This window comes from Lithobates pipiens, unplaced genomic scaffold, assembly GCF_037356315.1.
Source record: "Lithobates pipiens isolate NorthernLeopardFrog02 unplaced genomic scaffold, aLitPip1_a1.2 Scaffold_8, whole genome shotgun sequence".
Classification (NCBI taxonomy): domain Eukaryota; kingdom Metazoa; phylum Chordata; class Amphibia; order Anura; family Ranidae; genus Lithobates; species Lithobates pipiens.
Genome location: NW_027507903.1, coordinates 458,516,598 through 458,539,491, shown reverse-complemented (window position 1 = coordinate 458,539,491; position 22,894 = coordinate 458,516,598). Strand labels below are relative to the sequence as shown.

The 22,894-nt window shown below is 45.0% G+C and overlaps 1 protein-coding gene across 1 annotated transcript in view; it reads left to right on the top strand.

Moving 5' to 3' along the window:
• The window catches only part of LOC143960162 (dihydrofolate reductase-like), a 70,150-nt gene extending 51,068 nt beyond the window's left edge, over nucleotides 1-19,082 (top strand). The window contains exon 7 of the mRNA XM_077468477.1: nucleotides 17,088-19,082. Within this exon, the coding sequence (XP_077324603.1) occupies nucleotides 17,088-17,181 (94 nt within the window). The 3' untranslated portion in view covers nucleotides 17,182-19,082. The remainder of the gene's footprint in view (nucleotides 1-17,087) is intronic.
• The last annotated feature ends 3,812 nt before the right edge of the window (nucleotides 19,083-22,894 follow it).

Sequence of the window (22,894 nt, the reverse complement as noted above, 5' to 3'; positions counted from 1 at the left end):
CCATATTAACTAAGTAGATAGACCTGTTGTGGGTCTATCTGAGCCACCAATGTCAGTTACTGTTTCAGAGTAAAATAGAAACCGGTGCAAAGTTTACTCCAAATTAACAAGGGGAATGTGTCAGTTTTTAGTATGGAAAACTGCTGCAAATCCTTGCCAGGTCAGACCTGGTGTACAGCTCACATCCCTCCTGTGCCCATTTGTCATTTAGGAGCAGTGTCTCCTAAAGTATAGAAGAGTGACACTTTTTTTAAATTCCTGACAGTAAGGCCGCGTACACACGGGTGGACTATCCGTCCAACTAAGTCCGTCAGACAATCCGACAGACAGTCCGTCCTACTTTTGAATGAACGGACTTGACCACACACGACGAACAGACAGTCCGCTGAAAGCTTGCGCAATGACGTGTACAGCACGTACGACGGGACTAGAAATACGACGTCCAATACACTGCAATGCAACCTTCGGCCGTGTAAATCCTTTCTGAGCATGCGCCATACTTAGTCCGTCCAACTTGTCTACTCACGAGCGGACTGTCCGCTGAAACCAAGTTTGGACGGACAATATTACGGAAATTCCGAAAGACTTAGTCCGCCAGACTGTCCGCTGAAAAAGTCAGCTGAAGCCCACACACGAGCGGATTGTCCGCTGAAACACGTTTCAGCGGACCAAGTCCGTCAGACAGTCCGCCCGTGTGTACGCGGCCTTAGTCAAAAATCCGGAAACTTTCCTTTGTTCTTGGCAGCTAAATGGACTGGTGGAGGAGTGAAAATAAAATTAAAGTAGTTCTAAAGCCTTAACGTTTTTCATCGTAATGCGTTCTATGCATTAAGGTGAAAAATCTCCTGTGCTGCAAAATCCTCCTCAGCCCCCCTTACCTGAGCTGATTCAATCCAGCCACGTGCAAGAGAGCAGTGGCTCTTAATATTGTCCCTCCTCCTTGGGCAGATTGAGAAGAGCAGGAGCCATTTGCTCTGACTGCTGTACATCAAATGCTGTATCAAGCGAGCAGAGGGGGCCCAAGCCATCTGCTCTGTGTCAATAGACGCAGACAGGATGACTCAGGAGTGAGCAGCTTTCCATGGGGACACTTGCCAAAGAGGAGCAGCCTGGAGCTCCGGTGGGGTACCACAGAAGAAGAGGTTTGTGGCTGCTCTGTGCAAAACCATTGTTATACAATTGTTATTTGAATAGTTTCATAGTTGGTAAAGTTGACACTAGTTCATCCAGTTTAACCCGTGTAGACATACATGTGTCAGTGTCGATAATCATTTCCCATATCCCTGCATGTTGTGTTCACTAAGATGCACTTCCAAGAGTCTTTCAAAACTATCAATAATTCCTGCTGACACCACTGATTGTGGAAGAGTTCCACATCCCTATTGCCTTGACATTGAAAAACGCCCTACGCAGCTTAAGGTTAAACCACTTCTCCTCCAGTCTCAATGTGTAGCCCGTGTCCTCTTACGCACCCTGAGACTGAAAAGTATTTCTATATCGCTAATATATCTCCTCTCAAGCATCTCTTCTTAAAAGTACAACTGTTGCCTTGGCCTGTAAAAGTAAAACTCAGGTTCACTTTAGGTTGAGAAAGAAAATTCTTTGAAAAAATCCATAGATTCCCTTTAATAGTAAACTCCAAATCTGGGTCCGTTATAATGGTGGTCATCAACCCTGTCCTCAGGGCCCACTAACAGGCCAGGTTTGCAAGATAACCGAAATACATTACAGGTGATATCATTTGCTGCTCAGTGATTGCAGTATTCTAGTCTGCATCTCCCCAAGGTAATACATAAAACCTGGCCTGTTAGTGGGCCCTGAGGAAAGGGCTGAAGACCACTGTGTTATAATCAGTTTGGCAGTCATTAGGGAGGGTCAGTAAGGGTATTCCAATGTAGCACCCTCCTAGTTGGCTGCTGGGCTGAGAAGTAAATTTAGTTTTTTGTTCTCCTTGGTAGTCAGCAGAGCAGCTGCTGATTGTTTTGGGCTGATCAGGGTCCCACTGACTGCACACTTCATTGTTTCTCCTTTCTTTCTGGAAAGCTCCAGAACATAGGAGTGGAACAGGCTAGACAAGCAGTCTGAATATTTCTGAGGTCCTAGCCACTCCCTGAGGAGGCTTGCTCTGAAGGTTGTTGGAAAGAACATAAATAGTCTGTGGCAGGATCAGTCAGTGCTCTTTTCCAGGAGTAGAGGCACCCAGCCTGGAGGATTATTACCCTGCCAGGTTACTTAACTGACCCCTGCCAAGAAACTCAACAAATTCCCAGCAGACATAAAGCTGGGGGCCTATCTATTGAAAGACATCTCGGAGGCTAAAGAAGAGGAGGGGATCTCACCCAGGGATCAGTGTGGAAAGTCCACTCTGCAAATGTCTTCCTAAGGCAGGAGGAAGGCATCCAGCTACTTAAGGACTTGTCAGTACAGACCTGAGAGCAGAACCTGGGTGACTGTGCTGCTGTTATCCTCTTGATTCAAAGACTGAGGTTCACCCAGCTATTGGTGTCCCAGTGCTGCCCAATCTAAGAGCCATTGCTAAGGGTTTTTTCTAAGGAGTATTGTAGAAGGCATCCTCTTGCTATTCTACACACTGGAGTACCCCACAGCTACTTAAGCCCTATCAAAGTTATACTGCAATTAACTTTAAAAAGCAAGCCTTAGACAATTTTTTTAGCCAAAAGTGGGGATGCTACTCTGTGCCTGGATACCATTACACTGTTGGGAAAAAGAACCTGGGACAAGATAGCGGGACGAGCCAAAGGGTCAACAGTACATAATCATGCCCTTAGGCTGTAACAACCAGCCCAAGGTCAACTGAGTCTTTAAGGTCAGTGAAGGCTACTGACCTTAGCACCTAAACAGTACAGCTGTCACGGGTCATGCGACTTGAGGTACTGGCTCACATCACTTGGAATTGTAACACTGCGGGATATATGTATCACAGCTGACACATAGCCACACATTTGCACTGATTTCAATGACTTTGCTACCCTTCACCCTTCTTAATGCCTATAGTTTAGCTTAGGTCTATTTTCATTTTCATTTTTTATAGAATTGTATTGATGCTGTATTTGTGAAGTCCCTTTTGATCTCCCAATCTCCTGCTGAGTCCATAGAATTACACAACTATCACGGTTATATAACAGATGGAAAATCCTGTTTCATTAAGCTTACCAGCAGGACTGAGGACCTGCCACAGATACATATAGGGGCGAGCGCCGCGTCACGGCCCGTAATGCACTGTGTCATAGCAGTGGTTTGCTGGCTGATTGGCCAAGCATGCACTACGACCCACATGCTTAGGCCAATCACAGCGACGTAAGCAAATAGCCCATAATTGGACAAAGACAGGGTGCTTTTGGCCAATTGTGGCTCAGGGGGTTAAGTATGCACCCCACACTATATAAGGCCACCTGCACGTCGGCTCTGTGTAGTGTGTTGCTGGCATTATAGAGAGATAAATGGTGAGAGAGTCATTTCATTTACTTTGAGCAGGCAGTTTATTCAGTTAGGTAGATCTCACTGCAGACCATTCATGCTGTACTGTTTCTAATCTACTTCAGGCAGGCATTTGATCTAGTTTAGCTAGATCTCACTGCAATGTGGTGGAGCCTAGCACTCAGCATCAGCAGCAGTCTTCAAGGGATCGTTTACAGTCCCCAGAAACCCATGGACTTGTACGTGGCTGGGAGGATGTGGCTGCGGATCAGGTCGTCCTTAGTGACCCAGAGGACTCCGGACCGAATGCCTCAGCAAACCTAAGCTGCATGGCCTCTCTGATCCTGCAAAGCCTGCGAAAGGACCCTCGGATTCGTGGTATCAAGGAGAGGGATCAGTACTGGCTGGCAACCCTCCTTGATCCACGTTATAAGGGTAAAGTTGCGAAACTTATCCAGCCGTCGTAGAGGGAGCACAGGATGAAAAATCTTCAGGAGGCCTTGCAGAAAGATTTGTGCAAAGCGTTTCCAGAGCCTGGGAGGTTACAAATTCCTGGTCCTGGACAACGTGTTGCTGAGGCTTCGGTCAGTCACAGAAGGAGCTGTAGAGAAGGTGGCCATCTGACAGATGCGTTCAGACAATTTTTTTGTCCGGGGCAAGATCAGACTTTGAGACCTTTCCAATCGAAAATCCTCTGGGTTACTGGGTCTTGAGGGTCGATCACTGGCCAGAGCTTGTACAGTATGCAATTGAGCTACTGGCTTGTCCTACATCCAGTGTTCTTTCGGAACGCACATTCAGTGCTGCTGGAGGCTTTGTAACCGATCAAAGTGTGCCTGTCCACTGACTTGGTTGATCAGCTCACCTTCATAAAAATGAATCAGTCTTGGATCTCCAGCTACCAAGCACCTGATGCTGATGTAACTGAATATTTTTTTATGAATGAGAGCCCTTCAAGACTGCCTGTGCTGATGCTGAGTGACTATCCTGTTATGCTGAGTAACTATCCTGTTCCTCCTCAATGTTCATGTTGATAGCTTGTAAGAACATTTTTGGTTCTGGGCACCACCACCAGTGGCTAAGGCCCAATTTTTCTGCCCCTGTTTAACAGGGGTGGGTAATTACATTTTTTGCTGTAATATTTTGCAGCAGGGCTTGTTCCTGCGCTCAACTAGGGTATCTGTGAGGGGTTGCAGTGTTGTGGCACCAGTGCCTAAAGCCCAATTTTTCAGCCCTTGTTCAACAGGGCATGTAATTACAATTTTTGATCTAATATTTCACAGCAGGGCTGTTCCAGCGCCCACCGAGAGTAACTGTGAGGGCTTACAGTGTTCTGGTACCACCAACACCTAAGCCCCAAATTTCTGCAGAGTATATAGTGCAGGTCCCTACTTTCAAAAATCCGACTTACAAGCGAATCCTACTTACAAATGAAGGGAGACAACAGGAAGTGAGAGGAAATCTACCCCTAGGAAGGGAAATTCTCTCCTGTAAGAGTTAATATGGCAAAAAGGTGTCTCCTCCACTGATGCTTTATCACCAATCCTTGTTTCCCTAAAAACCCCAAATTTTCAAAATCCAATTGTCATTGGGACAGAAATTGAGGTGAATTCTTCTGAATAGGGGCACAGGCAGCAAAACAAATGTTACAGGGGTGATGATAACCAGTAGCTGCTGGTGAATTTTTAGGATGGGGGGCTCAAGTCCCCGCACCTCCACTTTTGCCCATCCCACTTCTCATAAGCCACACCCCTTATAGAATCCACCCACTCCATCCCCTGTATTCCACTTGCTTCCACTCATAGTGTCAGGAGTATACAGCCCTTGCATCACAGGACAGAGTATACAGCCCTTGCATCACAGGACAGAGTATACAGCCCAAGCATCACAGGACCGAGTATACAGCCCAAGCATCACAGGACAGAGTATACAGCCCCAGCATCACAGGACAGAGTATACAGCCCCAGCATCACAGGACAGAGTATACAGCCCCAGCATCACAGGACAGAGTATACAGCCCCAGCATGACAGGACAGAGTATACAGCCCCAGCATGACAGGACAGAGTATACAGCCCCAGCATCAAAGGACAGAGTATACAGCCCCAGCATCAAAGGACAGAGTATACAGCCCCAGCATCACAGGACAGAGTATACAGCCCCAGCATCACAGGACAGAGTATACAGCCCCAGCATCACAGGACAGAGTATACAGCCCCAGCATCACAGGACAGAGTATACAGCCCCAGCATCACAGGACAGAGTATACAGCCCCAGCATCACAGGACAGAGTATACAGCCCCAGCATCACAGGACAGAGTATACAGCCCCAGCATCACAGGACAGAGTATACAGCCCCAGCATCACAGGACAGAGTATACAGCCCCAGCATCACAGGACAGAGTATACAGCCCCAGCATCACAGGACAGAGTATATAGCCCCAGCATCACAAATCATGGTATATAGCGCAGCCTTACAGATCGGCGCAAGCAAACTGAAAAATTACACTGTTAGTAATGAAGGACTCTAAATGGTCATTTATCAGGTTATTATGTGTCATTCCTGCTAGATAAAATATAGAAAAAGTTAATGTTTAATCACTTATAGTGGGGTTCCACCCTAAAGTGGAACTTCCGCTCATCGGAACCCTCCCCCCCTCCGGTGTCACAGTTGGCACCTTTCAAGGGGGAGGGGGGTGCAGATACCTGTCTAAGACAGGTATTTGCATCCAGTTCCGGGCATACACTCCCACGGGAGTCTATGCCTCTTCCTGTCCTGGCGCGCTGCCTGCTGGGACACGCACGCTTCCCAGAGACAGCGCGGACCATTCCTATTGCGCTGCGCTACTCGCACATGCGCAGTAGGGAACCGGGAAGTGAAGCCACAACGCATCACTTCCCGATTCCCTCACCTAAAATGGCAGCAGCAACTGAGAGCCGAGCGATCGATCGCTGGATCCTGGGACAGGTGAGTGTCCATTTATTAAGAATCAGCAGCTGCAGTATTTTAATAATAATTTTTTTTTAACAGTGAAATCCCTCTTTAAGCCCCGGACCATTTTGCAGCTAAAGGACCAGGCCCCTTTTGCGATTTGGTACTGCATCGCTTTAACTGACAATTGCGCAGTCGTGCGACTTGGCTGCCAAACAATTGGCGTCCTCTTTTTGCTCACAAATAGAGCTTTCTTTTGGTGGTATTTTATCACCTCTGCGGTTTTTATTTTTTGCGCTATAAACAAAAATAGTGCGACAATTTTGAAACAAATTCAATATTTTTTACTTTTTGCTATAATAAATATCCCCAGAAAATATATAAAAAAAAATTCTCAGTTTAATACAATATTTATTCTTCTACATATTTTTGGTAAAAAAAATCGCAATAAGCGTTTATTGATTGGTTTGCGCAAAAGTTATAGTGCCTACAAAATAGGGGATAGTTTTATGGCATTTTTATTAAAAAAATATTTTTTTTACTAGTAATGGCGGCGATCAGCGTTTTTTTTTTGTGTGACTGCGACATTATGTCAGACAATTTTGACACATTTTTGGGACCATTGGCATTAATACAGCGATCAATGCAATTAAAAGTGCATTGATTACTGTAAAAATGGCACTGGCAGTGAAGGGGTTAACACTAGGGGGGCAATGTAGAGGTTAAGTGTGACCTAATGTGTGTTTTTTAACTGTGAGGGGTGTGGCTTGGCGTGTGACGTCACTGATCGTTGTTCCTTATGACAGGGAACAGACGATCAGTTACAAGCTCACTAGGAAGCACGGGGAGAGGTTTGTTTATACTTCCCCATTCTTCAGCTCTGTGACCCGATCTCGGGACACCGACGGCGATCAGGTCCGCGGGTCCCGCGGCCACTGAGCTCAGGAATGGGTCACGAGTGCCTCGGTGGTGCGCGTGCGACCCACGGCGGGCTCTTAAAGGGCAACATACCTGTACGTGCTTGTGCCCAGCCGTGCCACTCTGCCGACGTATATCGATGTGAGGCGGTCCTTAAGTGGTTAAGTTAACTGTTAAAGAATGCAATAAATGTACCACGCATCAGTGATTTTTTTTTAAAACAGTAAACAAACTTTATTGCACAACAAAGAGCAACAAAAAAACTTTGAATCAGAGTAAAGGTGACTGAATACAAATGAAGGCCACATTCACATTAGCGCCAGTAGAATTATTTGAAAATAAATTTTGCTCTGCTTTCTTTCTGGTTTGCAAATTTCTCAATGACCTTCTGGTTGAAATCGGTCATCTGTCACCACTTTCTTTTCCATGGACAGCATGGCCAATGCATTCAGCCTTTCCTGGGTCATGCCATTTCTCAAAAAATTCTTAATTCCTTTTAAGGTTGAGAAGCACCTCTCAGCTTCTGCTGTGGTCATGGGTGTGATGATGAGAATCTTCAGAGGTGTGACAGTCTCTCTAAATACTTTAAGATTGTTCTCCATAAACAGCTGGAATAGGTCCCCAGCACCATTACATTTTCTGAACTTGTTTGTGCGGTAGATGAAACTAAGCTCTGTCTTTAACTTGGACTTATTGAGCAGTGGATAGGCCTTCAAAGGCTGGATTCACATCAATGCATTTTTAGTGCTTTTTGCATTTTGCAGATCTGCACTACAGTCCATTTAACATGGTTTCCTATGGAACACGTTCTATGGGGCAAATCTGCACAATGCAAAAAGCACTAAAAATGCATAGGTGTGAATCTAGCCTAACTCGGTGCATCCTCCGGAAACTCCATTGCGTATTGATCAAACCTGTCTGCTTGAAGAAAGGTGGCACTAACAAAGTGATTTGTGAAGGAGAAACAACGCATGGTGTGCAAGAGTATGGTATCACAGACCTATAGATTGAAGGATAATAACAAAAAGTATGTAGTGATGACAAATGTCAATGTCATCTGTTAGCTCCCTGAGCATCAGAAATGCATGAAACGTGACAAACTGATCTCTCTTTATAACTTAAAACTGGTCATTTTAAATGTTCAGTTTTAAGTTATAAAGGGAGATCAGTTTCAGTGGTTTTGAATCCATAACTTCTCAGAACTCCATACACATGGACAAGACATTCTTAGTAAATATGTCAGGTTTCATGCATTTCTGATGCTCAGGCAGCTAACACAGATGAAGGCTGTAATACTCATTTTATCCACTAGATGGAATAACAAATCCTTTTTAGATCACATCATTTTTATATGAATATTGTAAGAAAAATTGTTTTCTTTCCAATCTTCATATCTATAAGGGAGCTATCAAAAAGACAAATATCGCAACAAATAAATTCACCTATGCAATGCATTTATGTTCTCCTGGATTCACAGAGCACCGCCTCCTCGGTTTAGAACCACCTTGACTGCTTTGGTCAACCAGGGATGGGATAGAATCTCTGCAAAATGTATGAACAACAAAAACAGCTACCTGATCTTCTGTATGTATCCTTCTGGAACTGCTGGATGCTCCCCTTAATGTGGACAGAATCTATGTCCTTCTGGAGTTTGGCATAGGACGTCCACATGGGGCATGATGTTGTGGAAAAGCGTCAGAAAAAATGTAAACTCCTGATCATCCAGGAGCACGGCAAAGCGTGCTGCCTCTCTCATAGTAACAAGGTCAAAGTCATCTGAGTCTTGCATTGTTTCAAAACAGAGGATGAGGTCCTCTCTGTGCTCAAACACAGTATTGACAGCACGGCTGTAGAAGTTCCATCTGACACTGCTTGATGTCGGTAGTCTATGGGCAACTATTTTATAAAGAAAATCTGTGTGCTTGGGTGATCTGGCAAAAAAGCTGGCAAATCCTCCAAGGTTAGCAAAAAATAGTCTCACTTTGGGCATTTGAGAAGTGGCCTGTTGCATTATCAGATTGAGCTAATGTGCATAGCAGTGGATGTAATGGGCATTTGGGTACACATCTTGAATTTTCTCTTGAACACCTGAAGTGGCACCCCTCATCATGCTGGCTCCATCATACGCATGGGAGATTAGTTTATGCTTCTGGTCCTCCGGAAGGATGACAGCAAGGCACTCTTGTAGTGCTGTAGCAATGGAATCCGCTGTGGTTGAATGCAGAGGAATAAACTCAACAACACTCTCCTGTACGTTGTTTTTGGCATCAATGTAGTGCAGTACAATCACAAGTTGGCACTGTGTGGCAATATCGGTGGTCTCGTCGGCCTGGATTTAGTTGAAATCACTGGTCCTTGCTTCTTGAATAATGTGCTCCTTCACAACAGACAACATATGCCTCGGTTCCACTGAGCGGATCGGTTTGGTCTGGTTCGGTACGGTACTATTTTCAGTGTTTCCATCATGAAAGCAGCCCATACAACTGAACCATACCGCACCATTCAGGGTCCTGCTTCAGATGTGAGGCCATAGAAAATGGAATGGTTTGGTTAGGGCGGAGCTACTGGCGTCACAGGATACATACCACTGATTGGCGGACAGAAAAACTTCAATGCTGACGTCAAAGGAAAGCACCAAACAAACACCACGTCGCTGTTCAGTACAGATAAAGGAGAAATGCCAGCAAACAGCAGGGTCTGGTCATCTTAGGAACTATCTACTTTCCTGACTATAATTGGTGATAGCATTGTTCAGAGTGAGCTTGATGGATCAGTGAGAAATGAAAAGGTGTATAAAGATATTTCTCAGCGGATGTTAGCCGAGGGATTTGAATGGACATTGGGTCAGTGGGGCAAAGCTTAAGAAGCTTAAAGGCAAATATAAAAAAAATTAAGGACGCCAACAGCCGTAGTGGAAACAGTTGGAGCACTTGGAGGTGGTACGATGCCATGGACGCCATTTACTGTCATAGGCCGGCAAACCAAGGCAGGGAGGGAGGTCTGGACTCTGCAACTGCAATTCTCGAATCCATGATAGACACTTTTTGTTAGCATCGGTCCCACCACTGTAACTCCCTTTCTCATCTGCCCCACCAGACTGTACCCCCCTGCTCTCCTGCCCCACCAATGCACCTCCTTTGACATCTGCAACACTGCACATCTGCCCCACACTGCTGAACGTCCTCATCTCTTCCACCACTGTACCCCCCTGCACATCTGTCACACACAGCTGAACTTCCTTCTCATCTCTTGCACATCTAACCCACACAGCTGAACCCCCTTCTCATTTCTTCCACCACTGTACCCCCTGCAGATCTGCCCCACGCAGCTGAACCTCCTTATCTCTTCCATCACTGTACCCCCCTGCACATCTGCCCCACACAGCTGAACTTCCCTCTCATCTCTTCCACCACTGAAATGGTTAGCAGAGCGAATTCCTAATCCTAGGTTCAGCTGTGTGGGGCAGATGTGCAGGGGGTACAGTGGTGGAAGAGATGAGAAGGGGGTTCATCAGTGTGGGGCAGATGTGCAGTGTGGCAGATGTTAAAGGAGGTGTATTAGTGGGGCAGAGGAGCAGGTGGGTACAGTCTGGTGGGGCAGATGAAAAAGGGGGTTACAGTGGTGGGTCTAATGCTACCAAAATCACTATTCTGGTCTTTTGTATATTACAGGTGAAAGGATATGGTTGCCGCTGGATCTGCACACAGTCATGGAGGATATGTGGGCAGCAGAGGAAAGGCAGCTGGAAAGGATTGAGAACCTTGCTGAGAGGCAGTTTGAGGCACTGCGTCAGGATGCACAGGAAGCTATGCGCCAGGCAGAAATCTCCCCTCTGCAGATGGAGCAGTTGGCTACCTTGAACCAGGCCTTCCTCTGTGTCCTGGGTCAGCTTGTTCAAGTGCTTGGAGCCAGTCGTGATCCCAGGTCACCACCCAGACAGTAATACCTTTCATGCAGCACAGGACCTGTTAAGTTTTTGTAACAACTTTCTTTGTTAATATATTTTTCAATTTTATACTTTCAAAAATATATAAGATTGTTGTTGTGTAATAAAAAACAGACTTTTTGTGAGTGTCTAATGTAAAACATTATTAAAAATATAGTAATACTTTAGTAAAAAAAATTTTCATTCATGGTAAGAAATTAAACGTTGAGGTGACGCATCAGAGCCTGACGTATTTCACTGCACTTTTCTTCGATATCCTGTGCTGCTATTACAAGCAGTGGCTCATCTGAAGATGTATTCCAATCCTGGTGGAAGTCTTCTCCATGACTTTTCACAAAGATTGTGAAGAGCAAAGCAAGTAAGGACCATGGTTTTGGCAAGTTTAATGTCACTGTCATTCCTCTTCATAAGACACCGCCATCTACCCTTAAGTCTTCTGAAAGCATTTTCCACTACGACCCGTGCCCTGGATGTTTTCTTGTTCTAGGTTTGTTGTTCTGGTGTCAGGCGGCCATTGTCAGGAAATGGTTTCAGGAACCAATTTTGTGAAGGGTAGGCAGAGTCCCCGAGAACATAATAGACAACATTCACCCCACAAATGTTCTTAGTGCAAACGGGATACTGACCTCCCTGGCCAACCCAATCCAAAATGTGGACAATCGTAGAACCCGAGCATCATGCAAACTCCCAGGCTTTCCTACATTCACATTCCAGAACAGTCCTTTTCCATCCACTACTCCCTGGAGGATGATGGGATGCCAGCCTTTTCTGTTGAAGTAGTCAGTTTGGTATTCTTGTGGTGCTATTATTGGTATGTGTGAGCCATCAATAGCACCAACACACTGTGGAAGGCCCCACCTTTTCTCAAAGTAATCAGCCATGTCTTTAAGCTTTTCCCGGTCTAGAAAATGAACAATTTCAGGAGTTAGCAATGTGCAGACAGCCTTACAGAAGTCCTGCACACACTGGCACACCGATGATTTACTGACACCAAAAAGATGACCTATACTTCTCTATTCACTGTTGGTAGCCAGCTTCCACGGTGCAATGGCAACTCTTTTCCTCACAGGCAAACAGGCTCTGAAGGTGGTGTTTTGCTTCTCCATCGCTGGACGTAGCTTTGCACAAAGGTATGAGAAGGTTTCCTCAGACATTCTGAAATTGTGCACCCACTGTGAGTGTGTGAATCCCGGGACAGTCACATCCCACCCCTCATTGGTGCGGGGGAGAGCCCAAATGACTGGTCAGCGGCGCTGCTTTGAGAAAAGCAGAAGCAGCTAAAAAAAATGTATTAAAAAGTAACATATCACAATAAATACAACATATATAATAGAATTTTCCTAATACTGTACATTATTATTAAGTGTGTGTCAGGTAGGTGAGTCAGTGTGTGCGTCTCTGTCAGGTAGGTGAGTCAGTATGTGTGTGTCAGGTAGGTGAGTCAGTGTGTGTGTGTGTGTGTGTCAGGTAGGTGAGTCAGTGTGTGTATGTGTCAGGTAGGTGGGTCAGCTTACCCTATAGTGCTGCCATCTTTGTCTTTACCGCACAAAGGTGTAATTTTCCTGGATAAATATCCAAGCTAGATGTTTTCTTTTCTGCTGTTTTTCTCTTTGCCGCTCGCAACCTTCTCTCATACAGTGCAGATGTATTTTAACTACAATGAACCAAAAGGCAACTAGAGAAAAGACAAGCTGCTGGGTGACCTCCATTGTTTGTAGCTTCAGGTTTCTAGTCACACTAGTGTGAACTCACGCTAGGCATTTTTTTTCTAAACCCCATATGGCCCCTAGTGGTCCGACTTGCAGTGGGAACGCTCACCTGAATAGGCCGGACCATTCCAGGCCATCCAAACTGTACCGACCCGGACCAATCCGCTCAGTGTAAATGAGGCATTACAGTCCAACAGCTCGTTCTACACAGTTTTTGAAGTTCCCTTAAAAACAGTGGCATTCTCAAGGTGCTCTTTCAAAATGGCATCAAGTGAAGCAACAAAATCGACCAAGCCACGGAATATCCCAGGATTCTCTGATGTCTCGCTCTCGTCATGGCCATGCAAAGCCAGCACAAATGCACCACAAAATTTCACACAGTCTATTATTCTAGACAGGATGTGTCGATTTTTTGTGACCTCTTCATTGTGTCTTCTAATGGCAATTCTGTAGCCTGCATCTAGCTGTTCACCAATGCTACTCTTCCCAAAAAACTCGAGCCTCATAATATTGTCAAGATGGCTTTGGGTAATTTCATGCCGCTTGCACTTTTCAGTGAGATGCTTTAGGTCGCAAACTCCTGTTGATATCCACAATGTGTCAGTGCCATGACTTTGAAAAAGCAAACAGGGAAAACAATAATAGGCATTAGTCACATCACATCCAGCTAGCCAACTCCATTTGCTATATGAAGTGAAGGAAAAGCTTTGAGTGTAAACTTGACCACGATCACTTGACCTCTGCTGAATTTGCAATTTGGGTTGATGTGGTCCAAGCTCCTTTATCCTCTTTTTCATCATCTGAACGCCTTGTGAAGGGCACTTGCTTCAAACATGGAACCGAATTGTCATTCATTTTGAAAAACAAATTCCACAATGATCAGTACCTATGAGTCAAATGAGAATCAGGGTAAGTTTAAGAGATAGGTATGGCTGCCAAATCCAAGTGTCTATTTCATCAAATGTAACCTCACTGTTGACATCATATGCAGACTCTTTGTGCCCATAATGAGGGGTTCCCGCCATGCCTCTGCTGAGTTCCCTAGTCTGTACACCCGCTGTGGCCATAATGAGGGGTTTCCACCATCCCTGTGATGAGTTTGTGACTGGCTTTTATACTGGCAATAGACTTCAGAGAACAAGTGTAGGTTCAACCTGATCACCACATTTTTCAAGCTGTTCTGGATGCATGTTTATTCAATATTGCCATGTGAAAAACATAGCCAGAAATTTTCAGTTTATCTTGGAAAAACAATAGCTATCAGTTGTTACTTTGGGGTATTTCCCTTTAGATTGCACACTTGAAAGGCAGTGTAGACTAGCGGTCTTCAAACTATGGCATAAGAACCACATCTGACCCACTACAAGATTTTACCTCGTCTGCATCATATACCAGGGTGCACATTATACACTGGGCTCTGCACATCATATACCAGGCTGCTCATTATACAAAGGGGTCTGCACATCATATACCAGGCTGTACATTATACACAGGGCTCTGCACATCATATACCAGGCTGCACATTATACACCAGGCTGCACATTGTGCACAGAGCTCTGCACATCATATACCAGGCTGCACACTATACACAGAGCTCTACTAAAGCAGATGAATCATGCCTATCTTGTGTATAACCACATCGGGCACCTCTGCCAATCAATCTACCAACTTGCTGTTTTTGTACTGACTTTTCTTTTCTTACCAATTTGTGACAGCAGAGTGTGTGGGGGAGGGTAAATGATGTGGGATGATAGTTGACTGTGCGATGTGGCAGCAGAGTGTGTGATTTGACAGTTGAGTATGAAATGTGACAGCAGAGGGTGGGGGATGGTATGGGATGACAGCAGAGTGTGCAGTATGCTCTGATCTGTCTCTGCACCGCTTTCCATATAAGGCAGAGGTCTCAAACTGGTGGCCCTCCAGCTCTTGCAAAACTACAAAAAAAGTCCCATGAGTCATTGCAAGGCTGACCGTTACAAGCATGACTCCCACAGGCAAAGGAATGATGGGACTTGTAGTTTTGCAACAGGGCTGCCAGTTTGAGACCCCTGATATAAGGAATTGTTGTTGGTCTATCTCTTTTTCTGTCCACTATACCCCCCATTATCTGCCATTCCTGATATATATATATATATATATATATATATATATATATATATATATATATATATATATATATATATTATATAATTTACCCAGAATAGTATGAGCATTACCTGTGTTTATTGTTTTTTCTCATGTTGGGTTCATTATATAACTGAATTATTATATGTATTGCTCATTATTTTCTCCTCGATTGATCAAGTCCATTAGTCTGTGTATTATTTATTATTTTCTTTCCATTGATCAGTACCATTATTGTATATATGATTTTTCCCCCCTGTTTGATCAGGTTCATTATTGTATATATGATGTATTATTTTCTCCTGTATACATTGTATAGTGTGCCCTGTGCTGTGAGGATTGAATGATTCTTTGTGTGCATGTTTGGAGATCAGCCAGATCCATCAAGGAGAGGAGAGAAGCCATGCTCTGTCTCCTTCTATATATACAGTAGAGCAGAAGCCCGCAGACACCCCTTGTAGGCACAGTCCCTGGCACTCAGAACCCCATATAGTGACCATGTGGGCATCTAGATCACACTGCAGATCGAGGGGGCTCTCCCCATTTCCCATTACATAGCCATCGCTACAACTTGCACATGAGCCACATTCAAAAGATTTGGAAAAATATATGTTTTTTTAAGCAAAAATTGATTGCTGCACCCAAATCCAAGGATTGCAGGTCTGCAAATGGACACTGCTGTCCATATACATATCCTAGAAACTGTGTTCAGGAATCTGCATGGAGTGAGCACATGTGTGATTTAGGTAGGAGCCGATGGACCTTTCAGTGTGTGTTTGGAGTGTGGGAGGAAACACAAGCACAGGGAAAGCATGCAAACTGGAATATGCACCCGGTGCTGCAAGAAAAGAGTGCTGACAACTAAGCCATGACTGCATACATATACATACTAGAGCCAATTGATCTATCAACATGTCTTTACAGCGTAAGAAGGAACCCATGCAAGTACTTTTGGAAACATGCAGTATGCAGGTAGTGTCTGAGGACTGGGGGGGGGGGGGGGACCTAGAGCATTGGGCACCCAGGGCGGATCCTACATCTGGCACAAATTTCTGCAACCTGTAAATCATACATATCTGCAACCTGTAAATCACACATATGTGCATTCTGCAACCTGTAAATTGCACATAACTGCATTCTGCAACCTGTAAATCACACATATCTGCATTCTGCAACCTGTAAATCACACATATGTGCATTCTGCAACCTGTAAATTGCACATAACTGCATTCTGCAACCTGTAAATCATAGATATCTGCATTCTGCAACCTGTATATCACACATATCTGCATTCTGCAACCTGTAAATTATACAGATCTGCATTCTGCAACCTGTAAATCGCACATATCTGCATTCTGCAACCTGTAAATCACACATATCTGCAACCTGTAAATCCTACGTATATATGCATTTGGCAACCTGTAAATCACACATATGTGCATTCTGCAACGTGTAAATCACACATATCTGCAACCTGTAAATCACACATATGTGCATTCTGCAACCTGTAAATTGCACATAACTGCATTCTGCAACCTGTAAATCACACATATCTGCATGCTGCAACCTGTAAATCATACATATCTGCATTCTGCAACCTGTACATTGCACATAACTGCATTCTGCAACCTGTAAATCATAGATACCTGCATCCTGCAACCTGTATATCGCACATATCTGCATTCTGCAACCTGTAAATTATACATATATTAAAAATAATTTTGACGCATAGACGAGGGGATGTTAAAAAATGAACTGCCTCGACTGTAAAATATGCTAGATACACGAATAGCTGAGAACAGTCAAGATGAAAAGATGGGTGAGAATAGAGCTAGAATAATAGTGGGAAGATCTTGTAACTTGTCATGAGCTGTAGGATATCAGGTGACTTCCACGGACATGGTCCACCTACGCTTTTAGGAGGACATAACCTTTACAAAAAAAATTGGATTTATATTTCATATTCTCCTCACTCATAATACATGTTATTATTGTGTAATCCTCTATCTTTTTACTTTTCAGTTACCCGGGAGTTCCATCTGAAATTCAGGAAGAAAAAGGAGTCAAATACATCTTTCAAGTTTATGAAAAAGATCAACCAAAGCAAGACCAATAATCCTGTATAGAATAGACCGAAATAGATATGTGATACCTTGTACTGAAATTTATCTGTAATCCAAAATTGCCTTGAATATCTAACCTAGAGAACAAAAATGTAATATATTGCATCTTATCCATCCTTAACCACTTGGGATCCGCGCTATTGCCAAATGACGGCATTAGCGCGGACCTACATTTCCGGGACTACGTCTATTGACGTCGTCCCGTGTACGAGCGGCCTGCACGCCCCCTGAGGGGCGCGCGCGGTGCGCTCCGTGATCGGCGAGTCCATGAGACTCGCCTGATCACCGATCCCTGCAAGGGGTCGATCCCGACCCCTTATCACGTGATCAGCTGTCAGCCAATGACAGCTGATCATGTGATAGAACGGAGCCGGTAATCGGCTATTATTCCTCCTCGCGCTGACAGCGCGAGGAGAAAAAAAAAAGCCGATCACCGGCGGCCGTGATCGGGACATCAGTCCCGATCACGGGCCAGCAATACAAGGGACCACCTGCCAGTGCCCACCTGCCTCCCGCAGTGCCATCCTGAATAAAAGTAAGTGCCCCCCGTCAGTGCCCATAGTGCCCACAGTGCCACCCACAGTGCCACCCACAGTGCCCACAATCTGCCTCAAAGGTGCTGCACCCCAGTGCCGCCCATCAGTGCCCAGCAGTGCCGCCCATCAGTGCCCAGCAGTGCCACCTATCAGAGCCACCTATCAGTGCCCATCAGTCCCATCTATCTGTGGTACCTATCAGTGCCCATCCGTGCCACCCATCCGTGCCACTTATCCGTGCCACCCATCGGTGCCATCTTATCTGTGCCCATCTTTGCCCATCAGTGCCGCCTTATCTGTTCCCATCGGTGCCGCCTTATCTGTGCCTATTAGTGCCGCCTTAACTATGCCTATCAGTGCCCACCAGTGCAGCCTATCAGTGCCCACCAATGCAGCCTATCAGTGCCCACCAATGCAGCCTATCAGTGCCGCCTAATCAGCGCACTTCAATGAAGGAGAAAAATGACCCGTTTGCAAAATTTTATAACAAACTATTAAAACATGATTTTTTTTTTTTTTTTTTGCATCTTTTTTTGTTTGTTTAGCAAAAAATAAAACTCCGAGCTGTAACTAAATACCACCAAAAGAAAGCTCTATTTGTGGGAAAAAAATGATAAAAATTTAATTTGGGTACAGTGTTGTATGCCCGCGCAATTGTCATTCAAAGTGCATCAGCGCTGAAAGCTGAAAATTGGTCTGGGACTGAGGGGGGTTTAAGTGCCCAGTAAGCAAGTGGTTAAAGCAGAAGTTCACCCTAAAGGGGAATTTCCAGTTTATGTCATCTTCTCCCTTCTTTAGCACATTTGGCACAATCATTTTTTTTTTCTGGAAGTGCAGGTACATAGTTTTGATAGGTAACCACTCCCACACTGCTCCTCCTCTCTTTGTTTTTTGGGACACATCCCAGGTCCCAGAAAGCTGCAGGAGAATTCACAAAGCACAGAATGGCTCATTCATGCACATTGGAAAGGCGGCTGTGAAGCAACAAGGAGTCACAGCCGGATCCCCACTGTAAGCATGCTGGTGCTGGAGATCCGAAGACTGGCGAACAACAGGCTTGGGTGAGGACAGCGCTGGATCCCTGGACACTCAAGTGTCATTTTATTAACAGTTAGCAGCTTAAGTGTTCCCCCTTAAGGTGATAACTGCAATAGTACATTTTCTGGGTGAAAATATAGGACAAAATTCTGGAAAAAGGAAAGATTGCAGCCACCATGCCTAAGAATTGGTTAGCTGAAATTGATTACAGTTGTGTCTCTGTGTTTAGAACATGTATATGTATTGATTTAGCAGCCAGATTCTACCTCTTATCTACTACAAAAATAAAGACAAAATGTGTTCAGTTGCTATGGAAAACATCCACTTTGCTTCCTTCTATTTTTTTTGTAAACAACTTTGTTGTTCTGTGGAACTCATCACATTTAGGATTTAAGAATCAGGACAGAATTATAAAGGATACCACTGCAGACTTGGACATTCCATGGCTTGACTACTACAGAAGTCACTGACCTGGAACATATATGCAATCAGTTAAGTCTAGAATCAGGGCAGGGACAAGGGGTGGGCAGGAGGGACGGCTGCCCTGGGCGCAATGGCTTATTGCAGGGATGTGGCATCTTTGCCCTGGGAGCTGGATGGCCTTGTCCCAATTTTGAATCAAGAATGAGGATGATAGCCCTGGATACTGCAAACCAAGCTTGCAATTGCACCTTTCAATATTTCTGTCCTGACATTTGAGTCACTTCAGCCCTGTAGGGTGAGACCAAACACTGGTGCCTTATATAGCCAGAGGGTAACACCAGCATTCAAAGTCTCCTCTGCCTCACCTCCCCACATCCATCCTGCTCATTGGACTATGAATCAGTTTCAGCACTTGGGTAACCTCCCTCTTCAACTCCCAGTGCTTGAAATGTGTTTGGATGACAGCTCTGTGCAGTGGAATAGTGTATTATCATGCTGACTCTTTTACTTTAACCCTGGTGTGCAGAGGAATATGTGAATTTAATATAAAAAAGCTTCCAAGCAATTATACCATCAATATTTAAAATACAGCACCAGGAATTTTACACAGTACTTTACATATTTGTATATTCACAACAGTTCTTGTCCCTAAGGAGCTTACAATCTAAGGTCCCTATCTCACATGCATACACAGGCAATTTTAGACAGGAGCCAATAAAACAGAATGCCCAGAGGAAACCCACACATGCCCAGGAAGAAAATACAAACTCCATGCAGATAGCATCCTGATTGGGATTCAAACCGAGGATCCCAGTGCTTCAAGGCAGAAGTGCTAACCAGACTGTTACACTATTGTGTCCTTTAGTGATGTAGGGGATTCTGAACAAACTTCGGGCAGCAATTTCTCTTCATCAAAGCAGCGTTTGATGGCTTAGGCAGTGGGATAGGTAAGCATAGATTTTCTTCTTTTCAGGAAAGGACTTTATTTGATATTTTAATTATGTGACAGTGCTGCTTTGCTCATTTTAGCAACAACTAAAAGATTATGTGTTTAGTATAATTTAACCCCTAAAACATCAAAATGGGAATCTGATTGACTACTATGGGTAACACAAACAGTTTTCGACACAAACATTTGGATCAACGTACAATGGGGGGTTATTTACGAAAGGCAAATCCACTCTGCACTGCAAGTGCACTTGAAAGTGCACTGAAAGTGCACTGAAAGTGTACTTTCAAGTGCAGTCGCTCTAAATCTAAGGGGTAGATCTGAAATGAGTGGAAGCTCTGCTGATTTTATCATCCAATCATGTGCAAGCTCAAATGTTGTTTTTTATTTTCCTTGCTTGTCCCCCTCGGATCTACAGTGACTTTACTTCCAAGTGCACTTTTAGTGAACTTTCAAGTGCCCTTGCAGTGCAAAGTGGATTTTCCTTTAGTAAATAACCCCAATGTGTATTATTTTTAATGCTATGTTTATATCACCTCTGCTATAAATCTGAATCCAGTAATATAAAAGCATCTTTTTTTTTAGAAAATATAATCTTTTATGTCTTTGCAACCTGAGGGTGACACCACACATTATTGCCACATTAATCAGCAGAGGGTGATACCATTATTCAGACTTTTCTGCAGCTTCCTCACTCCATTTTGTTCATTGGTCTATAAATGAGACTCTCTCCATGCTTTCCTAATTTGCCTAAGCACCTCCCGATTTAGCACTCAGTTCTTAAACATGTTAGGACAAATGGAATAGATTCTGGTTGGCTCCTTGTGCTAGCACTCTGGTTTAGCACATTTAAATTAGAACTAAACCGTAACTGCATGACATTTGGTTTGCTAAAGCACTTTGTATCATAAGCAATTGCCATGTTTCCCCATTAACATAGGGCACTTGGGTTTAGAAGTAGTTCAGTTCAACGCATTTCAGAGTTAAGCTTCTTCAGAAACCCAGAGGTATTTTCCATAAAACATGTCAAGCACATGGCTAGTACTGCAATCGACAGGCTACAATCGACATTCACTCTCTGCTTGCGGAAAGACCCTTTCTCTTTTGTTCACCGACTGACACAGCTCCTTTCTTATACCGGGTTGTTACACCACCTTCAGGAGAGGACTAGGCAGAACATGTTAATATGTTATAACAAAACTAGAACTTTCTAGTTCTGCCCAAGGGGCGGACCCTTAGGTAACAACCCCCCAGCCTGCTCCTGCAGCCTCAGTATTTTTCTGCCTAGTGAAGGAGAAGGACCTAGGAACCTTGCGGGCCCATAGGTCCGTGGATTTTTCTGCAGAAGTTTGCCTTTTGCACAAGATTAAAGATCCTGTGATCTGCTATCAACAGTTGGCTGGGTGACAGGCTGGATACCCTTATGCTTCTAGTCTCCCTAGCCTGGCCAGCAAGCCTGTGCAGACCAGAGCTCTGCGCTGGGTCAGCCACGACATGCCCCCAGCCACAGGGGCGGCCGGTGGGCGTAATGCCCCGGGGGAAACACATATGACCAGGCTACTGATGTCTGTGTCACAGTGTGCCGGGCCAGCAGCCACCCGTACTAATCGGAGAGTGGGTCTGGGTCTCAGCTCTTCAGGACTGGTAAGTACAGCTCTCCCTGCCTCAGTGGGGCTGAGCAGCTGGGCATTCCCTGGGAGGTCGATTTGAGGGTCACTCACCTCCCTCTCTTCTCTCCCTGTCCCTATCTTCCCTCCCCCCTTCCCTGTTGGTGATGCTGCATGGGCTGCTGAGCGGTGCGTGTGCCATAGACAGGGGCTCCCTGGGGGGGCTCTCACCTGGGGTGGGGACTGCGCTGGGTAGCTGTGCCCTGGATGTCTGTAGATCTCTCCCCTGGGTGTCTGGAGGCTGTCTCTGCTGATCGCTGTAGCGCTGTTTACTGCCATTTCGCTGCCTGTTTTTTCACTGTCCTTCATTGCATACAGTGTTTGGCAGCCATTTCTGGTGTGACCAGGGAGCAGCATGCTCTGACTCCATTTTACTGTAGTACGGCGGCCATTTCCCCTGTGATTATGTCCTTTATACTGGATGTTCGGCGGCCATTTTGTTGAAGCCTGAACACATTTTTCAGCTTCAGCGCTGTACGGTGGAGCTCAGCACAGCGCAGTTTTGTCTCTTAAGTATCTGGGAGCTGACAAAGGACACAGGCACACCTATCTGGATGGCACAGAACTCGGTCAGGGTGGTGAGTCCTGCGGTGGGGGCCCCTCAGCCTGCAGCAGTTAGGAGGGTGGGACCATCACTGTCCTAAGTCCCCAACAGGTGGCAGACAGGGTAGAGTCAGCATGGCTTCAGAAACTGGTGTTTCTTCCCCAGAAATCCAGGCAATTGCAACTGGTTCGCCTGCAGACAGTGCAGTGCCTCTGGACGCTTTGTCAGCGGTCCTTAATACGTTCATTGCCAAGATGGAGGTGGTGTGTGGGCGCAAAAGGTGGTAAGGGACCTGCTAAGTCGCAGGGTGATAGTACCTGTTCCGGAGTCGGAAAGGTTCCAGGGGTTCTACTCCAATCTGTTTGTAGTTCCCAAAAAGGAAGGAGTACATCCAATCTTGGACCTAAAAGCCCTCAATTGCTTTGTCAAAGTACAGAGGTTCAGAATGGAATCAGTTCGCTCAGTAGTCGCTGCACTCCATCAAGGAGACTTCCTGGCATCTTTGGACTTCCAGGATGCGTACCTGCACATACCCTTATGCCTCCGGCT